Source organism: Lontra canadensis, unplaced genomic scaffold (genome assembly GCF_010015895.1).
Source record: "Lontra canadensis isolate GAN:19392208 unplaced genomic scaffold, GSC_riverotter_1.0 scaffold78, whole genome shotgun sequence".
Lineage (NCBI taxonomy): Eukaryota > Metazoa > Chordata > Mammalia > Carnivora > Mustelidae > Lontra > Lontra canadensis.
Genome location: NW_022631072.1, coordinates 198,479 through 217,685, shown reverse-complemented (window position 1 = coordinate 217,685; position 19,207 = coordinate 198,479). Strand labels below are relative to the sequence as shown.

Sequence of the window (19,207 nt, the reverse complement as noted above, 5' to 3'; positions counted from 1 at the left end):
CTTGACACAGCAGGTGGCACAGAGGGAGCCTGTGCAAGTCACAGCAGGTGTCATGATGGCCCTCCAGCCTGGGTAGGCAGCCGCCTTGTGTGGCTCTCCAGCCGGAGCCCACATCAGAAAGCCCTGGAGCATCCCATCCTCCGGATTCTAAGTAAGTCCAGAGTGGGGCCCAAGCACTTGCCTTTCTGAGTCCCCAGGTGACGTAGAGGCTGCTGGCCCTGGGATCACCCTTTGAGAACCAGAATCTTCCTTATTATCCATGCCCAGATTCTGAAAGCAGCTGCGGGGCCAAGCTCCGTGCTCAGCACCTTCCACGAAGCTGAGGAAGTTGGGTGTTGCAGGTTCAGTAGCTAAATACCTAAGCACTTTAGCACTGATGCTCTCAAGCCCGGCGTGGGTAGAGTACTTGATCCCAAGTCATCGGGGCTGCAGAGCACCCAAACTCAACTGCCAGCCGAGCCCCAGGTCTTCATTCTGCTGGTATTTATGGAGCGGTTGATAAACCCAGCCCGCGTAGAGCACCTCGGAGTTCACAAAGCAATTTCAAATACATTTCCTCATTCCAGATGCACAAAAGCCTGTGAAGTAGGTCAAGTATTAATATCGCCTGCCTTTACAAGGAAAATGTAATTACAGATGAAAACGAAGGCTAGGAGCAGCCTGGCGTCTTGTTCGGGATGGCGGACCGCCCGGCCTCCCACGCTGCTCACACGGCCATGCCCACCACCCCCCCACTCCCGTGGGCCCTGCCACACGGGCACGGCGGCAGCCAAGCGGAAGGTGAAGGTGGGTGCTGGCTGCACAGCCCCCCTTTGGCAGAGAAGTGAGCTGTGGCAAGGGAGGCCCCGTTCTAGAACAGTTCCCAGGCAGAGTGGGCCCCGGGTACGCCAGTGAGGCGAGCACTTACTCCCCAGCTGAGGCTGTCGAGAAAGGGCATGGAGCAGTCCTGGGAGAGAGAGGCTTATCCAAAGCTGGAGGAAAGGGAGTCTTGGCTCCGTGGCAGAGGGGCTAGTGAAGCGTCCTGGTGGACAGACTGGGGACAGCAACATTGGGAGGGGGAGCACAGAGCAACCAGGGGCGGGGTGGTGGGAGGGGCAGTGGATGTGCAGAAGGAGAGCCCTGGGGAGGACCATCTGGGGCCAGGTCAGCTCCCCTGGGCTACACTTGACCTTCCTCCTCCAGCCACCCCAGGAGCCCAGAACACCTGCCCTTCGCAGGCCCTCCTGGTCCAGACCCATGTTCCTGGAGCCCCCCGCTCTCACTCCAATTGCTCTGATTAGAGGAGCAAAAACAAGCCAGGTGTTACCAGGAAATGGTCTAATTAGCACTTAGTGCTGACGATTTCTGGATTGTTTTCTTTTTTAAACCCTGGACATTTTTTATTCGCTAATCATCTCTCAGTTCAACCAGCACGGAGCTGCACACGATTTACCTTTTGATGTTCACAGAAGCGAACTCTTGAATTTCAAAGAGCCGGCAGGGATTTGGGGGGGAATCGCACGCAGAAGCTGCAGCCTTAATCAAACCTCATTAGAGGCTATTCTTCAAGCAGGTTTTCCCTCTCTTGCTGGCTCCCTCCCCATCCCCCTTCCCTGTCTGATTACAAGACTGGTTATTGGGTCGGTGTGTGTTTTCTTTGGGACTCTCAATTGATCCCAAGTGGTGAGGGTCTCCCCCCACCACCGCCTGCCCCTCCCTGTCCCCACCTCCCAACAGCAGAGCTCAGGGCTTGGAGTCAGGGTTCCTCTCCCACCTTATACTAGTTGCCATGGTGAGAATTAAGGCTTCATAAATAAAAGTAGCTCCAGGCAAAGTTCTCCTCCTAGAGAGTCTCTGCACCCTGCTTAGACAGGGAGGCTCACCAGAAACAGGGCTCAGATCTGCCCTCCTGAGGGAACTCACAGCGCCTCCGCCAGCAGCGCCCTGTGAACCCCTCTCTGACCCGTGCAGGACCATGGGCACCCCACCGTAAGTGGTGTGGCCCCGGAAGTTGTCTGAGGAACCGTACAGTCTGGGGGTCTTTGGAAGTGGGTTACAGCCCCCTTTGGGAGATCCCAAAGGAACATGGAAACCCAGCCTCGCCCTGGGAGTCCAGATCCACAGCCCAGGCCAGCGCATGAAGTCAATCCCAAGATCATTCATTCCTACCACCCCAAAATAGCAGTAATTGCCACTTCGAGCCAGACATGGTGCTGAATCCTCTAGAAACAGTCTCTCTCCAATTCTCCCAACAGCCCGGTGAAGTAGGTACGGATGTTCTTATCCCCGTTTTACAGATGGGGCTTCTTGCTCCACAGAACAGTAACTAGCCCCATCACACAGCTTGTAAGAAGGAGCTCCTAGACAGTGGGCTGCTGGCAGGCAGAGAGGACATCCCCTTTGTTCTTCGTGGACCCACTGCTGAGCGCGTAGGAGGTGAGCACTACACATCCCTGGAGGGAATGATGGGCCACGGCTCTGGGCTGGCTTCTGGCAGCACAGAGAGTCCTGACAGGGACCCTGCCCCCAGGGACACGACCGTCCTGTGGGGCCAGCAAACCAGCCCTCAGAGTCGGGTATGATGAAGGCCTCGGGAAGAGGAAAGAGTCAGTGCTCACTAAGTAGCAGGTGGCTGTGGGGGAGTGGTGCAGTGAACGGGTCCTTGTGGCACAGGAGGGGCATTGCAGACCACGGCATCGAGGGAGACAGGGGTCCCCATTAGGAACAAGCAGGATGCCACCAGACGAGGGTTCTGGGCATAAGGAGGATGCCAATGGGGACCATGGCCACACGGTGAAGAACGAGCATGCTGAGGGTTTGGGCAGGGGTGTTGGGGAGCCACTGTGCAGGCTCTGTCAGCTGGTCTGTCTGCGTTAGTGAGGGAAGTCTCACAATGAGCCATCCGATCGAGCCTTCAAAGGCTCACTCCAGAGGCTCTGCGAGGACCGCCCAGTCAGGTCAAGGCTGCTGCAAAAAATGGGGCAGAAGTTGACCGTGGCAAAGGTGGACGAGGTGGAAGTGGTTTGAGTGACCTTCTCTCATAGACGGGCAGGTCTCGGTCACTGACCCGGTACGGGGTTTGGGGTGGTGGCGGGGGAGGGCAGTCACTGAGGATGACTCCTGGGTTCCTGCCTTGGCATGGGGCATCCGCGGCCGCACTCACTAGCAGGAAGCAGGGTCGTGTCCCAGGGGCTCACGGGTGAGCCGTGTGACTGCACAAGCCCTTTGGGCTGCCCTGAGTTTTCATTCCTCAAATACAATGGTGTCTGGGTAAAGCTTGGTTAATACAGGCGTTTGCTGCTAGATGTCATAATTCTCTCCCTCCTTCCACCTCGCAGCGTGTTAAACCGCACACCAATGAATCTGATCCAGGAGATCATATTAGTAGATGACTTCAGCAATGACCGTAAGTATATCTTCGCCCCCTTGCTCTGTAGATGAAGGTTTCTGTTCCTACCTAACAGGCAGAGGCCAGGCCACTGGTTCTCCGGGGAGGCAGGAAAGCCTGGGTTTACAGCACGTGTGGAAGACTTTGAGTGTCCATCAGGGGCTCAGGAGGGAGACGAACCTTACATTTTAAAAACAATGTCTTGGATTCCCGGTTGCAAGTCTTTGAGGACATATGCAGTAGATATAGTTGATCCTTGATTGGGTTGGTGTGTGTGTGTGTATATGTGTCATTGTCACCCAACCTACATTTCTGGACATGGACACCTTTGGAGGATTGACCCTAGGACCCAGAACCCAGAGCAATTTCTATCGCTAGAGTTTTTGACTTGTATCTGTGATCATCTGCTAGCCTGATCACAGCCAGAAATACCCTCTCCTTTCATTCCCATGAAGTGCTGGGTGGGCTCCACGGGAGAGAGGCTAAGGCTGGTAGACCAGTGAAGTGAAACCAACATGGTGGCATCCCAGGGTTGATAAATCCAGCAAGGGATGGGGTAAGGAGACAAGGCAGAGACAGATCTGGGGTGATACCTAAGATAGGGTCTCCTCCTGCCCATCCTGACACATTCCCCTGAATGGGGAGAGTTAGGCCAGCTCTGTGTGATGGGGCACAGTAGACAGATCACTCAACAGATAAGGTCTCCAGTATCGGAAGTGCATAATCAAAAAGGAAACTCAAACATTCATCTCATCCATTGTGTGGTCTCCCAGCAGTTTTTGCTAGACCCCACTAGAGTGAGCAGGACTCTGGTCTCATTTTTAATGGTCTATGGAAAAGGAAAAGGCTCTCCAGGTGACCATACCATACCAGGTGTCCCCATCAGAAAGTGCTTCCTAGTAAGCACACAGGTGCTGCTGTGTGACTGACCTGCTCCAAAGAGGGCCCCTTGCGGTCACTTTGCACAGAGTGGGCCACATTGCATATGGATAGAAGTGTTGGGTCAGCCTCATCCAAAACCCACAACCATGCTGGCGTCGGGACGGGGCTCTGTGGTTGGGAGCAGGGACGGCAGGCTGGGCTGCCTTGCCTAATCTTCGGGTTCACATGGCTCCAGCAAGTCCCGGGGCGCTCATGCCACATAACCTTCTGTCTTCACAGCTGAGGACTGCTTACAGCTCATCAAGTTGCCCAAGGTGAAGTGCATACGCAATAGCGAGCGACAAGGTGGGTCTGTGCAGAGGGGCATGAGTGGGAGGGGGGTTGGGGGGTGCATCCAGCTGTGTTCAGCATGCGGGGGCTGTCCTGTAGCTCCTCCGTGAACTCTCTGGAAGACAGAAGGATGGGGCATCCACATGCCTGTTTGTCCCTACCATAGGTCTGGTCCGGTCCCGGATCCGGGGAGCTAATGTGGCCAAGGGCACCACTCTGACTTTTCTGGACAGCCACTGTGAGGTGAACAGGGACTGGCTCCAGCCGCTGCTGCACAGAGTCAAAGAGGTGAGTGGGGCAGACTGAGGGTCAAGGGCTGTGTCCCCACCTTCCCTAGGCTCTCTCAAGCCCATACTTCACATATGGCCCCACCCCCAGGCCCTCTGGGAGGGGCATGAGACTCATCGCTGGCCCCCTGTTATATAGATGAAGACACTGAGATCCACGGTCACACAGTGGGCAGTGGTGGGGCAAAGTTGGGGACGTGTTTCCGTTTCATGCTGTCACCCGCGGCAGGCCTGTGAGTGGGGCTAATGGCAGCTGCTGATCCGTGACGCCTGCAGCTTCTTGGGTGCAGACAATAGAATATTCCAGAAAGGGAGCCCTGATGAGTGCCTTTTGTGACAAGGAGGCAGCGGAGTTAACTGATTCTTGTCCCCCAGTTCCTGAGGCTTTTGTCTTCCCTCCACCCATGCATCACCCTTGCCTGGAGGCTGAGGCAAGTGGACGGGATGCTGAGAAACCTGAGCTCCTGGCCTCTGCCTGCCCTTAAATCGCTCCGGAATTCTGCATGCTTCCTCTCTCCATTCTCAGTCGCTACTTTTGAAAGTGAAAAAAACCTTAATGTTCCCCATTCGTTCGATATTCCACAAAGATTGTCCACCCCTGTCCTGATCTACAGAAGGCGCTGTGTTGCAGGAGCCTAACATTTGGGCTGTTGCTGTCCTCCCTGCGTTTCTGACTCCCGCGGCTGCTCTGTGAAGTACGAGGCTGGGTATTTTTCAGGTACCCATTTCGCAAATGAGGACATGGCGTGAGGGGAGGGGTGTAACTTGGGCTGATTTTTCCTGACGGGCACCACGCACACCAGAGCCCCCACACCGTCTCCCCTGAGGCATAGTGATTTCCTCCTGGCTCTCTGCGGCAGCTACCCTGCTTCCCCTGCCCTCCCCACCCCTCAAAATGACAGCATTGACCAAAGAATCCCTGTGTGTGAACCACTCAGAGAAGTGGGAAATCCTTCCCGACTCTGTTCATTCTGGTGAGAGAACCTTGGTGTGTGAGCAGAGCTCTCACACGGGGGCCCAGATGTGATCACATGGGATCACCTGCCCTCAGATTGAGAGGGACACTTAGTGCCCTTTAGGAAAATCCTCTCTTCCCCTCCTTCCGCCACAATCCAGGTGAAGAGGTCTGCATTGAGAAATAGATTAGGAACAGACCATGTAATTGAAGGGCCTGGAGCCCCTTCCAGATCTTCCCCTCTCTGTGTCCCAGAGGGGAGGGGCGCTGGGGGTGGGACGGAAAGTGCCAGCCCTCTGTCACGTGGTTGGTCCATGCCCCCCACCCCAGAACAGTCGCCTCATTAGCATAAACTCAGGTCTAGTGAGAGAGGATTGCCGTGGATCACACAGATGCCCCGTCACCCCTCCACTCACGAAATCCCAAAGGTTTCAGAAGCTCTTGCTTGATGAACCACAAACAAAGACCACATGGAGATTTCGTCTTGTATCACAACATCATGGTGTATACCACATTGTTAATTTTTTTTAATTCGAGTATTGTTAGCATAGTGTTCTATTAGTTTCAGGTGTACCATATGGTGACTCAACAATTTATCTATTGCTCACTGCTCATCCCAACAGGTGTGCTCCAAATCCCCTTCACCTGTGCCACCCATCCCCACCCACTCACCTCCCCTCTGGTGGCCATCAGTTTGTTCCCAGCAGCTAAAGTTCTGTCTCTTGGTTTCTCTCTCTCTCCTTTCTCCTCCCTTTGCTCATTTGTTTTAGTTTTTAAATTCTACATGTGAGTGAAATCACATGGCATTTGTCTTTCTCTGACTGATTATTTCACTTAGCGTTATAGCCTCTGGATCCATCCGTGATGTTGCAAATGGCAAGGTTTCATCTTTTTTTGTGGCTGAGTATTATTCCATTGGATCTCTCTCTCTCTCTCTCTCTCTCTCTCCCCCTCCCTCCCTCCCCCTCTCTCCAACATCTTCTTTATCCATTCATCAGTTGGTGGCCCCTTGGGCTGCTTCCACAGTTTGGCTATTGTAGATAATGCTGCAATAAACATAGGGGTGCATGTATCCCTTTGAATTAGTGTTTCCGTATTTGGGAGCGTAAATACATGGTGGTGTGATGACTGATTGTAAGGCAGCTCCATTTTTAGCTTTTCGAGGAACCTCCATACTGTTTCCCAGAGGGGCTGTACCAGCTTGCATTCCCACCAACAGTGCACTAGTCTTCCTCCTCCTCCACATCCTCTCCAACAGTTGCTCCTTGCCTTGTTGATTGTAGCCATTCTCACAGCTGTGGAATTGTATCTCATTGTGGTTTTGATTTGCATTTGCCGGATGATGAGTGACGATGAGCATCTTTTCACGTGTCTGTTGGCCATTCAGATGCCTTCTTTGGAGAAATGTCTGCTTGGGTCCTCTGCCCATTTTTTAATTGATGGGGTTTTTTTGTTTTGTTTTTGGTGTTGAGTTTTGTAATTTCTTTATGTTTTTGGAGACTATTAGGTCTTTTGCAAATGTATTCTCTTTCAGTGGCTTGTATTTTAGTTTGGTTGATTGTTTCCTTCCCTGTGCAGAAGGTTTTTTATTTTGATGTAGTTCCAGCAGTTTATTTTGGCTTTTGTTTCCCTGGCCTCAGGAGACGTATCTAGAAAGAAGTTGTCCGATGTCGCAGAAATTACTGCCTGAATACCACAGTTTGTTTATGCATTCCTCTGCTAATAGACATTTTGGGTTGTTTCCACCTTTTTACTCTTATGAATAGCACTGCTGTGAACATTAGTATGTAAGTTTAAGTACCTGCTCCCAGGTCTTTGGGGTCCATACCAATGAGCAGTATGGTGGGGTCACATGGCAGTTCAAGGTTTGACCTTTAGGATGCCTGCCCCCCACCCCCCAGGCTGATGTGGCCCTGCAGGATATGTTAGGGGGACTTTCTTTCCTCGGACAGCCTTAATGAAGCTTGCATCTTCTCCTTCCTCCGTGTGAGTGCTCCTTGCAGTCTGGTGCTCCTATGGGAGGAATTTGGCTCCACAATAGGGCTCACCCTCCCCAGTCCCCACCACTGTCTGACCTAAAGCTTTGGTAGCAGAGGACTGGTTGGACAGACTTGGGGCTGTGGTCGGACCCTGCCCCTTGCAGGGGCCACAGCAGCCTCTGTGGGCTGCAGAGGTTTTTACCAGACGCTGACTCCTGTTGATGGAACATTCAGCTGAGACTTCCTCTTCAGGACAGGGATGTGGGCGTGTGTCAGCCCGTGTTAACACGTGTCTTTGTGTCTTGTCTCAGAGTAAAACGTGATTTGTCTTGTAAGTGGAAGTGGAAATTTTAAGCTGTAATTGGAGTTTGGGATTTTCAAAAATAGAAAGAGATAAGAAAGTGCTGGGTTTGGGCTGTCAGAAGCTGTCCTCAGCTGGTCTTGTCCGTACAGAACCCTCTCGACGTCCTGTTTCTTCCCTTCAGTTACTCGATGATACTTGAAACAAGCACCAGGTTGGTTTTAATTTTTTTTAACAGAGGCTTCTTTTCCCCCCACTCCTTATCTCCATATTTCTTTAGTTGGAAAAAATGATTTTGAGAAATTTCAGCCCCTGTAACATTTGGTAAATTTGTATAAATAATGGCTTACATATGCTTCAAAGTCTTTCACACGCCTCCCTCCCTTGTTTCATCCAAAAGCCCTGTGAGGAAGGCAAGATAGTTTTTCAAATAATAATTTGTCTTTGCTTTGTAGTGTGTGCTGGTGTGTTTAAGGTGACATGGATTCTAAATGGCAGAGTCAGGACAAGAACCCAGGTCTCCTGTCACCTCCTCAAGGACCCCTCCTTCTCCTGCACCCATCCCTCCCGGCTGCCTTAGAGGCCCCATCGTAATCCTCTGTCCTCTACTCCCCATTTCCCTAGACTGTGAGGCCTTATTTATCTTTGTACCTGTCACAATTCCTAAACTGTAAGAAGTGCTCTGTAAAGCTGGTTGATCAAATGAGTGATGATCTATCTCTCTAGCAAGTTTTGTTTTTAATTATTATTATTATTTTTTTACTATTTTTTTAGAGGGGTGGCAAGGGGCAGAGGGAGAGGGAGAGAGAGAATCTTAAGCAGGCTCCACACCCAGTGCAGAGCCTGACATGGGGCTCGATCTCACGACCCTGAGGTTATGACCTGAGCCAAAATCGAGAGTTGGACGCTTCACCAGCTGAGCCCGCCAAGTGGCCATCTCTCGGAATGTTTTCAGGGCCTGCTCCCAATATGGTTTTAATTATCTGAACGGGTGGGGGAAGGAGAGGTGTACCGCAGGGAGCACTGATGGCCATTGGGTGGTGCCTTCAGTCTCTGTCATTGCTGGGCTCCTGTCCATGGGGCAGGGTTGGGGCCTGGGCTCTGATTTGTGTTGGGGAGGGAGGAAGAAGGGGTGCAGTCCTGGGTCTGTCAGGGGTTCGTCCAGCTGCCTGATTACACCTACCTGTGGGCCTAGCCTTGGAAACCAGCTTCCTGGAGCACACAAACAGGGACCTGTGGTGGGTCTGGGCATCTTTATGGAGAGTCCCTCTATCCCAGAACCTGTAGGAGGAGAGGCCGTCTTTCTCAGCAGGAACCGACCTGCCCTCTCTGCTGCCGGCCTTTGACCTGTGTCCTCTTCACCCTCCTCAGCCAGTGCCAGAGGATCACCCGCGCCCAGCAGGCTGAGGGCTGGTGCTGAGGGCTACACAGGCGCACCGAGCAGGAATGACCCCCTAGGTCCCTCAGAGAGCTTTGTATCTTGGCTTCAAGGCCCATGCATACAGCCTCGTACAGCATCTTTTGAAGGTCGTGTCTCCACACAGCTCTTAGCCCCAAAGGTCCCTCATCACCTATCTTGTCTCCATGACTCAAGCAGACACCACACATGAGCTGTAGCAGGGATAAGAGAAGGGCAGAAGCCCTCAGAACCTATAGGGAGAGGGTACCAAAGCCCGTGCACCCCAGAGGCTGAGTCCCTGGGCGGCTTCCCGGAAAGGTTGTGGCCAGAGGTAAGCAACCGGCATTTTATTTCGTATTTCAGTTTCCAAATATTGAGGAGAAATTAAAAAACAAGGACTGCAGTTACTAAACCTGAGACCACCCTCAGGTTTAGTAATTCACTAGAAGGACTTGGAACTTAGCAAAGCTGTTCTAGTCATGATTGCTGTTTAGTATAGCAAAACGGATGCAGGTGAGACTCCGCAGCGGGGAAAGGCACACAGAGAAAGTTCCAGACGTGAGCTTCCGGCGGACTGCCCCTGGTGGTGTTGGACAGACAGCACTTCCTTCTCCCAGCAATGGTGTAGAACACGTACAGGTCACTGAGAAACAGGGAAGCCCACCGAAGCCTTGGAGTCTGGGCTTTGTGTTTGTTTTGGGGATCAGTCATAGAAATATGGCTGACCGCCCCCCATGGTCTCCATGCGCCTCCAGAAGTCAGGGTGAGCCGGTCGCACGCAGACCAAGGCCCTTAGCCTAAGTCACACTGTTAGTGTAGACTGTCTGGTATATCCTAAGGCACACAGGTAAACAGAGGCAGGACGTTCTGAGGGCTCAGAAGTTACTGCCCAGAAGCTGGGCAAGGGCCAAGCATACCAAGGATTCAAGGTGAATCCTTGACCATACGAGCCTCCCCATAAAGACTTTGTAAAGCTACAGAGACCCCGAAACTCAACAAGCAAAGGCAAAATGAGAACTATGTCCGACTCACAGAAGTTCGGTCTCTGAACTTGTGAGAACGTGTCAGAATTCAAGTCCCAGGAGTGTCTTTGGGGTCATGTCCATGGGTGGGAATGGGTGTGGATCGCTGAACGTGCACGTGCACACACACACACACACACACGTACACACACAGGCACAGGGTGACACTGCCCGAGGAGAGCCCGGACAGCGGAGGCAGCTGGGCAGGTGTCATGCTGGCTGCAGAAGAAGAGTCTGTGCATGTCCCTGAGGTAGAAGCAATGCATTGAAAATGAGCATTTCTTTCCACACGGGCCACTCGGCTTCCGAGGTACCTTGTCACTGTCAGGATGAGTCACACGTGGAAGCCGAGGGCCAGACGAAGTCTGTGAACATAAAAGCAGGCACCTGGTGAGTCTGAGTTTAAAATAAGAGGACAGCCTCATTCGGGAGAGAGATTGAACCAGGAAATGAAATGGCTGTAAGGAGAAGCAAAGGCTTGCACCCGTGCCAGGGGTGGGAGTGGGGGCAGGGGGTCAGGGGGTGGTGGGGGGTGCGGAAGACTGCAAAAGAGGCCCTGCCCGACTTGCCCACACCTGCGGGTACTCTTGGGCTGCCTGGTTCCTGGTTGGCTGTGGAGTGGCCTTCCCACTGCTCCCCATCCATCCTCCTGCGAGCCAGGTACCAGCCGTTCACCCAGAGCGGGGAAGACTTTAGAAACCCATGCAATGCCCTGACAGCCCCCAGGCACTGGTGAATATGTCTTGCATATTTTGAAAACATTTCCTGGGTGGCTTTGATGCCTGTGGACAGGATAATCTGTGGGATGCAGCAAGTGAGGAGGATGGAGAGTGAGATAGAGACTCTTTGTGGATGGTCCCGCATGCCAGGCTAAGGAGCGTGAGCCCTATCTTCTGGGCAATTCAGGGTCTTAGCAACTGAGCTGCAGAGTGAGATTTTCCCATCCAAATGACAACTTCCCCTGCCACCAAAGGGAAGAGGGTGAGCTAAGGTCAGGAGTCCACCACGGTCCACCAGGTGTGAGAGAAAAGGAGAAGCACGCCACGCTCAGAAGAGTAGTTCCGGAGTTTGAATTGGCAGGACCAATCCGGGTGATGGGCAGAGGCAAAGCTTCTTTGCGCTGGGAAGCAGAGGGCTGCGTGATTGTTCTGTTAGCAGAAACAGGCAACCCAAGGGAAAGGAGCACGTTTGGAGAGAAGATAAGGAAGCTGTCACTGAAAGTCCATGTGAAATCCCCATGGAAGGGGCCAGTGGCCTAGTCGCTCTGAGTCTAAGAGCAAGGGGGTGTAAGTCAGGGCTAGAGGCACAGATCTGTGAGGACCACAGATGACATCTGAAGGACAGAGTCTCCAGAGATGCTGTATCTCACCTTGCCTAGAAACATATGCATCAGATTAAAATATTTGGAAATTCCAAGGTGTTCTTCCTGTGCGGGTGTGGCTTTGCTTCATGTGACTACAGACTGAGGTCACCTTCCCGGCTGCCTGTGGCGTCTGCCTCCTTGGAGCCCACCAGTGGTGGAGGACTTCTAAGCCCCTTCTTCCTGTCTTCCCCTTCCTCAGTGTCCTCACTCTTTGGCCCGTGCTGGTTCCCTACCATGCTCTGATGGCTTTTGGGGCTGAGGAAGCCACCAGAAGTCAGAGAAAGGTTTTTAGCATTTTAGGCATTAGAACCAGGGCAGTCACAGTCTCCAGTGCTCTATTTTATAGATGAGAAAATTGAGATCCAAAGATAGAAGGTGGTCAAGGCCACAAAACCAGCCTGGCATTATGAGGGCAGGGCGCTTCCATGCCCGCTGACACCTGGCCTGGCTCCTTGGCACCCTGGACTGAGCCCAGAGTCTGCTGTCTTCCAGGACTACACGCGGGTGGTGTGCCCTGTGATTGACATCATCAGCTTGGACAACTTCAACTACATCGAGTCCGCCACGGAGCTCAGAGGGGGTGAGTGGGACCAACGGCTTCTCCCCAGCAAGGAATCACCACTCCCCCGCTCAGATCTGTCTAGGGGAAGAATGGGGAGAGGTCTCTAGTTGTTTGTCTGGAATGTCCAGCCCTGTGTCCTGTAATGTCAGTAGCCCAATGGTAGCCTTACCACTGAGACTATGAATGCAATGGCCAGGGTCCTGTATGGGACTCATCCAGATCCCAGAGCTCTGGCTCCGACGTGGGCTCACCCTGGGATGAGGAGGGAAGGCGAGGACATCCTCCTGACCTGTTCCGGCACCGCAGTCTTGGGCACCACGCACTCTCTGAGACCCACCATGGTTGTGCTCAGGACGCAGTGCTGGTCCCCCAAGACTGATTTGAGATGACTCAGCCCCATAAAAACCTGCTTGCACCTTCCCAAGACTCCTGACCAAGGGCCACACCCATGACTGTCCATCCTGTCCCCCTTAGGTTCTGTTGAACCTGACTCTATCATCTGCCTTTTATCCCCTCACCGTGCCCAGCAGGGAAGGCTCAGAGAGGCAATAAGAAGTAGAAAGAAACTGTGAGAGGGACACCCAACTGCCTCCTTGCTGATGAGCCTGGGTGAGACCTGCTGTCTCCAAGCCCACCTTCCCTGGATGTGTTCACAAGCTTCTTGAAAAGGGATGTGTTGTGCACATCAGCTGAATCGGTGTTGTTCTAGGGTTTGACTGGAGCCTCCACTTCCAATGGGAGCAACTCTCCCCAGAGCAGAAGGCTCGGCGTCTGGACCCTGCTGAGCCCATAAGGTAAGTCAGGTCAGGGGTGGGTAGCGTCACCACTGGGTCCTTCTCTCTGCCACATCGTACAGCAGGCATTTCACATTAGACGCTCAAAAGATTGAGAAGAGACCAAAAGAACCTTTGGCGGGCCAGCCCTCCTTTACCCTTACTTTAGGAGTTTCTGTCTTCAAGGAGACTTCTAAGGGGACAGAGGCCTGGTAAGACCTGTACTAAGTGTGGTCCTCCCATACATGTGCTACCATGTACTTATGCTTCCCATTAAATGCTGGAGGGTCCCAGGTGGTCCTGCTTGAGCCTCTGACAGAGGGAAAGATGATCTGTTCAGGCCAGAGCAGGACTGCTAGGTCTTGGATATCAGGATTCAGCCGAAGAAGGTCAGTTCACTTACCTCCAGCTCGTGCTGCTTAGTAACACCCACGTCTGCGCTCAGCCCTATGCAAAGACGGGATGTCGCATTGACTCTGGGTTCCTCAGCAGAGCCGCGGATGCTTTCTCCTGGTCTGCATTCTCCCTTCACATAGGAGGCTCCCAGCACATGGGTTTGGGGCCTCTCAGAGGACCAGGGTAGACGGGAGCATGATGTCCACCCCGTGGGGGAGCCTGGGTTCTCAGCTTCTAGGGCGTATGATCTGTATGTTCCTACCAAAGATGGGCGCACCTGCCCCAGAACCGCGGATCTCCACACTGACCCTTTTGGGCCTCAGGTGGGGTGTAGGGGGTCCAAAGTGCTTGGAGAAGTATGCAAAAGGCCCCTAGGGTGCACTTTCTCTGGCCAGTGACTTAGGGGCGCCCCAGATTCTTTGTGGGCATCTCTGTATCTTCGGACCTGCTGTGTGGTAAATGTTGGATCATTTAAGTCATGAATCAGCTTAAGTCAGATGGGAAGCAAGGAGCTAAGAAGAGCCGAATGCTGACGCTTCCGACAAATGTGTATGGCTAGGAGGACTTTGCCAGGGACCAATGTCTCACCCACCTGCCGGCCCCTTCCCAGCCTTCATGAGCTGGAGCGGTGCCAAGAGAGAGATTGGAGCCAGACAGCATGCTGGCTAATGGCTTCTACTTCTGAACCTCTTTACAACGTGGGGCAGCTTCTCAGTTACCCCCTGTGGGCAGCCCCCGATGGGGCAGCCGGCCAAGTCAAGGACAAGGGCGGCTGTGCTGGCGCAACTTACTTTCTCTGGCCCAGTGTGTGGGTGTCTCAGGGCAGCTTCTGTTCTGGTGGGAATATCTCTCTCATCAGAGAGCAAGTGTTTCCCAGGCTCAGTCCAGGGAATGCCCAGGGGTCGTGGCCCTGGGAGACTGGGTTTCTTGACCTGCTATCCGTCAACTACCTGACATGGGAGAAAACTCCCTTCTCTCTCTGGTGAAGGTCCCTGCGGGCTCATCTGCCTTTCCCCGCTGTTGTTCCTTCTAGATACAAGTCCTGGTGCTCACTGGGTTATCTGGTTAGACTCTGCTGGGCTCGCCTGCCTTCCTCGGCAGGACTTTGCTTTCCGAGTGGCTACTCTGGCTTCTCTGGCTTCTCTCTCAGTGGCCAGAGGCAGGGGAAGTGGGCGCAGGACCCTAAGGAAGAAGACGAAGGTGAGGGTGTGCTAGTTTGTTGGGGCTGTAGCAACATATCACCCACGAAGCGGCTTATCGGCAGAAACATACCGTCCTGCAGGTCCAGAGGCTAGAACCACAGAATCAAGGTGTCGGTGGGGTTGTTTCCTTCTGAGGGTTATGCTGGCCTCTTTCTTTGGCTTGCTTTCTTTTTTCTTTTTTTTCTTTTTAAAGAATTGTTTATTTATTTTAGAAAGACTACAGGAGCGTGGGGGAAGGGCAAAGGGCGAGAGGGAGGAGAAGTGGATTCCCTGATGAGCAGTGAGCCTGATGCAGGACTAGATCCCAGGACCCTGAGATCATGACCTGAGCCAAAACCAAGAGTTGGATGTTTAACCCACTGAGCCAGCCAACCGCCCCCTCCTTGACTTTCAGATGGCCATCTTCTCTGTGTCTCTTCCCATTATGTGCTCTCTGTGCACGTCTATCTCTTTGGCTCCTCATTTCCTTTGTGTAAGGACACTAGGCACGTGGGGTTGGGGTCCACCCTGATAACCTCATTTTAACTTGATTACCTCTACAGAGACTTTCTCACCAAAGAAGGCCACATTCCGAGGTACTGGGGGTTAGGATCCAAATATATTATTTTAGGGTGACATAACCCCTCACCAAGAGTTAAGGGGGGAAGAAAAGGGAGAGAGCCCAATCTCAAAACATGGGTGTGCCATTAATGGGTGCTGCCTCAGTCTTCCTCCTCTGCCTGGGCTCCCAACAGTGGAGCCCCCAAAAAGAGCCATGCTGGGCAGAGCCTATGGGAGATTCTGGCAGAGGATCCCCGGGCCCTCAGAACAGTGGGCTTCTGAGCAAGTTCTGGCCCCCTACAGAAGACATGCTGATGAGAAAATGAGCCTGTCTGTGAGGTCAGGAGTTTTAAAATCAAAAGGAAAAACCCTGGAGTCTGTTCTTGTTTTAGGTAACACACTGACCCTCGTAAAGTGGAAAAGCAGTGGAGAGAGAAGCGTGTGGGGTTCTGCCTGATAGGGCAGATGACTGGGATGGTGATCCCTCTCTGCTCTCCCATAACTTTCTCTTTCCCTTCTGAATGCACAGGACTCCCATCATAGCTGGAGGGCTCTTCGTAATGGACAAATCCTGGTTCGATTACCTGGGGAAGTACGACATGGACATGGACATCTGGGGTGGAGAGAATTTTGGTGAGTCACTGTCTCTGCGTCCAGGGACCAGCAGCATCTCTGTGTCCTGGGCCCACATGCACCTGGGATAAGGGCCTGAGGGGGGCAGTAGGTCACTCCTTGGGAGCAAGGCCAGGTGGGGCATGAGAGGAGTGGTTGCTGGGAAGCTGGAGGTAACGGGGCATTTCTCCAGGGGGAAAGCCTCCCCAGGAAGACCATCAGGGGCAAGTTGACAACAGGCCAGCTGGGAGCAGGGAAAGGGAACGAACATTGGTCATGCCAGGATGGGGCTGGGAGTTTGACAGACCTAGCTCCACAGATTTTCACAACAACCCCAAGAAGCAGACCCACGTCATACTCTTAACACACGAGGCGGCTGTAAGGTAGCTCAGTGTTACGAGCTCCTTGCGGCGGTGGGGAGGTCCCAGACTTCTCTCTCTCCTGGGGCTGCAGATGAGCTCTATACCACTGAGGTTTGGGAACCTGTGCCCCCGTCCACTCTCACACCTTCCTCTTTCACTGAGATAAGGGCCAGACGCTCCCAGGCTTCCGTAGCAACTACCCCAGACCCTCTTCATTAACCCGCTGCTGAGTGCTGTGTGCACGGGGCGGCCAACAGATGTTTACCAAATGTTACAGGGGTCGCCATCAATCCTCTTCACCCGCAGGCGCCTACCCCCAAATCCCCGAGTTCAGTGCTCCAAGCTCAAGCCTGCCTCGGGCCGGGATTCAGCTCTGTTTTGTTCCCAGCGGTCTCCGGGGCTTCGAACAGTGCCCCCATGAAGGAGGCTTCCGTAACTACTTGTTGAATGAAGCACTGAGGAGGACAGCAAGAGGCAGGCGTGTCACCGGCCACTGTTTAGCACGGGTCCCCAGGCGGTGGCACGGCCCCAAGAACGGATGATCCGTGGGGCCCGTCTGGCGTTCAGCAGTAATCCCATGCATCGTCCTCTGCCATTGTTTTCTCCGGTCCCTGCCTCAGGAGTACTTTATGGCTTTCTTCCTCAGTCACTAAGAGTTATTTCCCAGAAATTTATGGCTGCCAGCCTGACCCACAGCATCTCTTCTCCCAAACTGGGCAGTGTAGAGAAATCCATCAGACAAGCACCATTCGGGGTCCAGATTAGAAGCTCAGCAAACAAGCAGGAAAAAAAAAAAAAAAAAAAAAAAACCCAAACCCCTGAAACCAAACTGATTCCCCTGTCTGGCACCCAGTCCTGGAACATAACAGGGAAATCGGTTACAGGTTGAAGATCAACGCTGCCTGCACAGGCCCAGGAGAACCTGGGGCCCGATAGGGCCTTGTCCTTCCCTCTCGTGATCCGTAGCGATGTGCTCTGGCCTTTCCTCCCGCCGTCAAGTGACTTCTTCCTGCAGCCCGTCTGACAGACAGCAGTCCTCTCGTTTCTGCTCCAGTGCCATTTATGACAATAGCGTTCACCGCTTCACAGTTCGGCACACTGAGTCATTGCGAATTTGTGTGTTGAATTGTTAGAAAATGCTTCTAGCCCATCTCGCTCTAGCCTGTGTCTGGCAGGGCTGACACAGCCTCCCTCAGCCTTGCAGAGGGAGCGTGACCTTTCCTCCCCGTGGCAGTCACTTTGGGATTCAGGCGGCACGTTATTTTTCATGACGTTATTTTTCTGGTCCAGCCTGCCAGTCCCTTCTGTTGATGGCAGTGTGGACGCACACCTGCGCCTGTCTAGGGGCAACCTCGGCTGTTGGCTCCCAGTCGTCTGACGCTCCCAAGTACCGATTTGAATGGGGAAGGAGGCAGGGGCTTCTGAGAAACTGTGGAAGAAGCATTTTACAGTCCATCACAGAATTTTTTAAACCACAAAAAAGCATTGCAGACGGTTATCCCAGGAGACGCTGTTTTTCTCCCATCACAACATTCCGTTATGTTATAGCCTGCTCCCAGCGCTTTGAAAGCCATTTTTGGACTCTTTTTTTTTTTTTTTTTTTTTTTTTTTTTTTTTTTTTTAGCATTTTGTATGTCAGAAGTTGCAGTGCTTTTCTGATAGTACGTAGATCATGTGGGGCAGTCCAGCTCTGCCGGGGAGCATAGGTAGGCACCTGAGGGCATGAATGTGGGCGTTTGGAAGAGCCCGTCAGGATGGAGTGACGATCGGGGGTTTGCTGGGACTGGGGAGCACTGGTTCACCTTCAGAGGAGAGATGATACTGAGGGAAAGAGTTCTTCTCCAGGGGATGGCAGGGGGCCTTCTGCACCTCCCAGCTCACCACATCCTGAGAGCCCCAGTGTCATTCACGTGCACTTCTCTCTCCATCCCCAGGACTGTTCTGTTGCCCTCAAAGCCAGCCTCCCACTGGGCCAGAGAGTGCAGTCTGAAATCCCCTTCCCTCCCTCTTCCCGGCGGCTGCGGCTTGTCCTGCTCCGTAGGGAGTATGGGAAGTTAAGGACACCCCCTCGGCCTTTGCGGTCTACGGCCCTGGGTGACCACGGTGGGCCTGTGGCTCGTCCTTGTTCGGCAGGAGACCTGGATGCAACGTGATTGTCCCACATGACATGAAGTACAGTGTTATGGACCAATGTGATGATCTCTGCTCAAGTCCCATGTGTTCGTTGCGAAATAATACCAGAGCTTCCAGGCCCAGGAGTGCTGAGGACTTAAAAGATCATTAAAAGGAAGAGTCTCTATTGGTGCATTTCTATGTGTGGACTTAGGGATAACAGTAGCCACCTCAACGCCCACCGCTGCCCGCGCCATGTCCCCTGTCCTGAGCTGGCCAGGGTACAGTGGGTCCCTGCTGCTGTGGATAAAGTGTGTGTTCGTACACGGGACGTGTGGCTCCGTGCAAGCTGGAGTCATCGCGTTCAGTGGAGCCTGTGTCTCAAGCTCCCTCCAGAAACCAGACTAGAAAATGGAATTGGAACCTTGGTGGGTCTGGCCGAGCTATGGTGTACGAATAGCTGTAGTTTGGCTTCCGGGGAGAAAGCATCCCCTTTCCCGTCCAGCAGTCATGGGCTTGGCGCATAGACTCTAGGCTGGTGGAGGGTGGGGACGGGGGGCCCCGGGGCCCTGGTCAGACAGCCAGTGGGTTGACGAGGTCACAGGAGGAAAGAAGTGAGGGTGGAGGGTGGGGAGATTCATCCTCACATAGGAGTCTGACATCTAAAGAAAATAAGATAGCGGTGCCCCCCATGAGGGTAGAATAATTACCCGTCTCCCTGTCTGCAATTCAAAGTGGATTAGGGCCTGCGTGACGCTCATCA

The 19,207-nt window shown here is 53.2% G+C and overlaps 1 protein-coding gene across 2 annotated transcripts in view; it reads left to right on the top strand.

Moving 5' to 3' along the window:
• Window positions 1-19,207, top strand: part of GALNT14 (polypeptide N-acetylgalactosaminyltransferase 14) — a 205,808-nt gene that overhangs the window by 165,623 nt on the left and 20,978 nt on the right. For both annotated transcript variants that reach the window (XM_032881832.1, XM_032881833.1), the window contains exons 4-9: window positions 3,318-3,385; window positions 4,529-4,594; window positions 4,746-4,867; window positions 12,378-12,465; window positions 13,157-13,241; window positions 15,888-15,991. In XM_032881832.1, coding sequence (XP_032737723.1) covers window positions 3,318-3,385; window positions 4,529-4,594; window positions 4,746-4,867; window positions 12,378-12,465; window positions 13,157-13,241; window positions 15,888-15,991 — 533 coding nt within the window. The remainder of the gene's footprint in view (window positions 1-3,317; window positions 3,386-4,528; window positions 4,595-4,745; window positions 4,868-12,377; window positions 12,466-13,156; window positions 13,242-15,887; window positions 15,992-19,207) is intronic.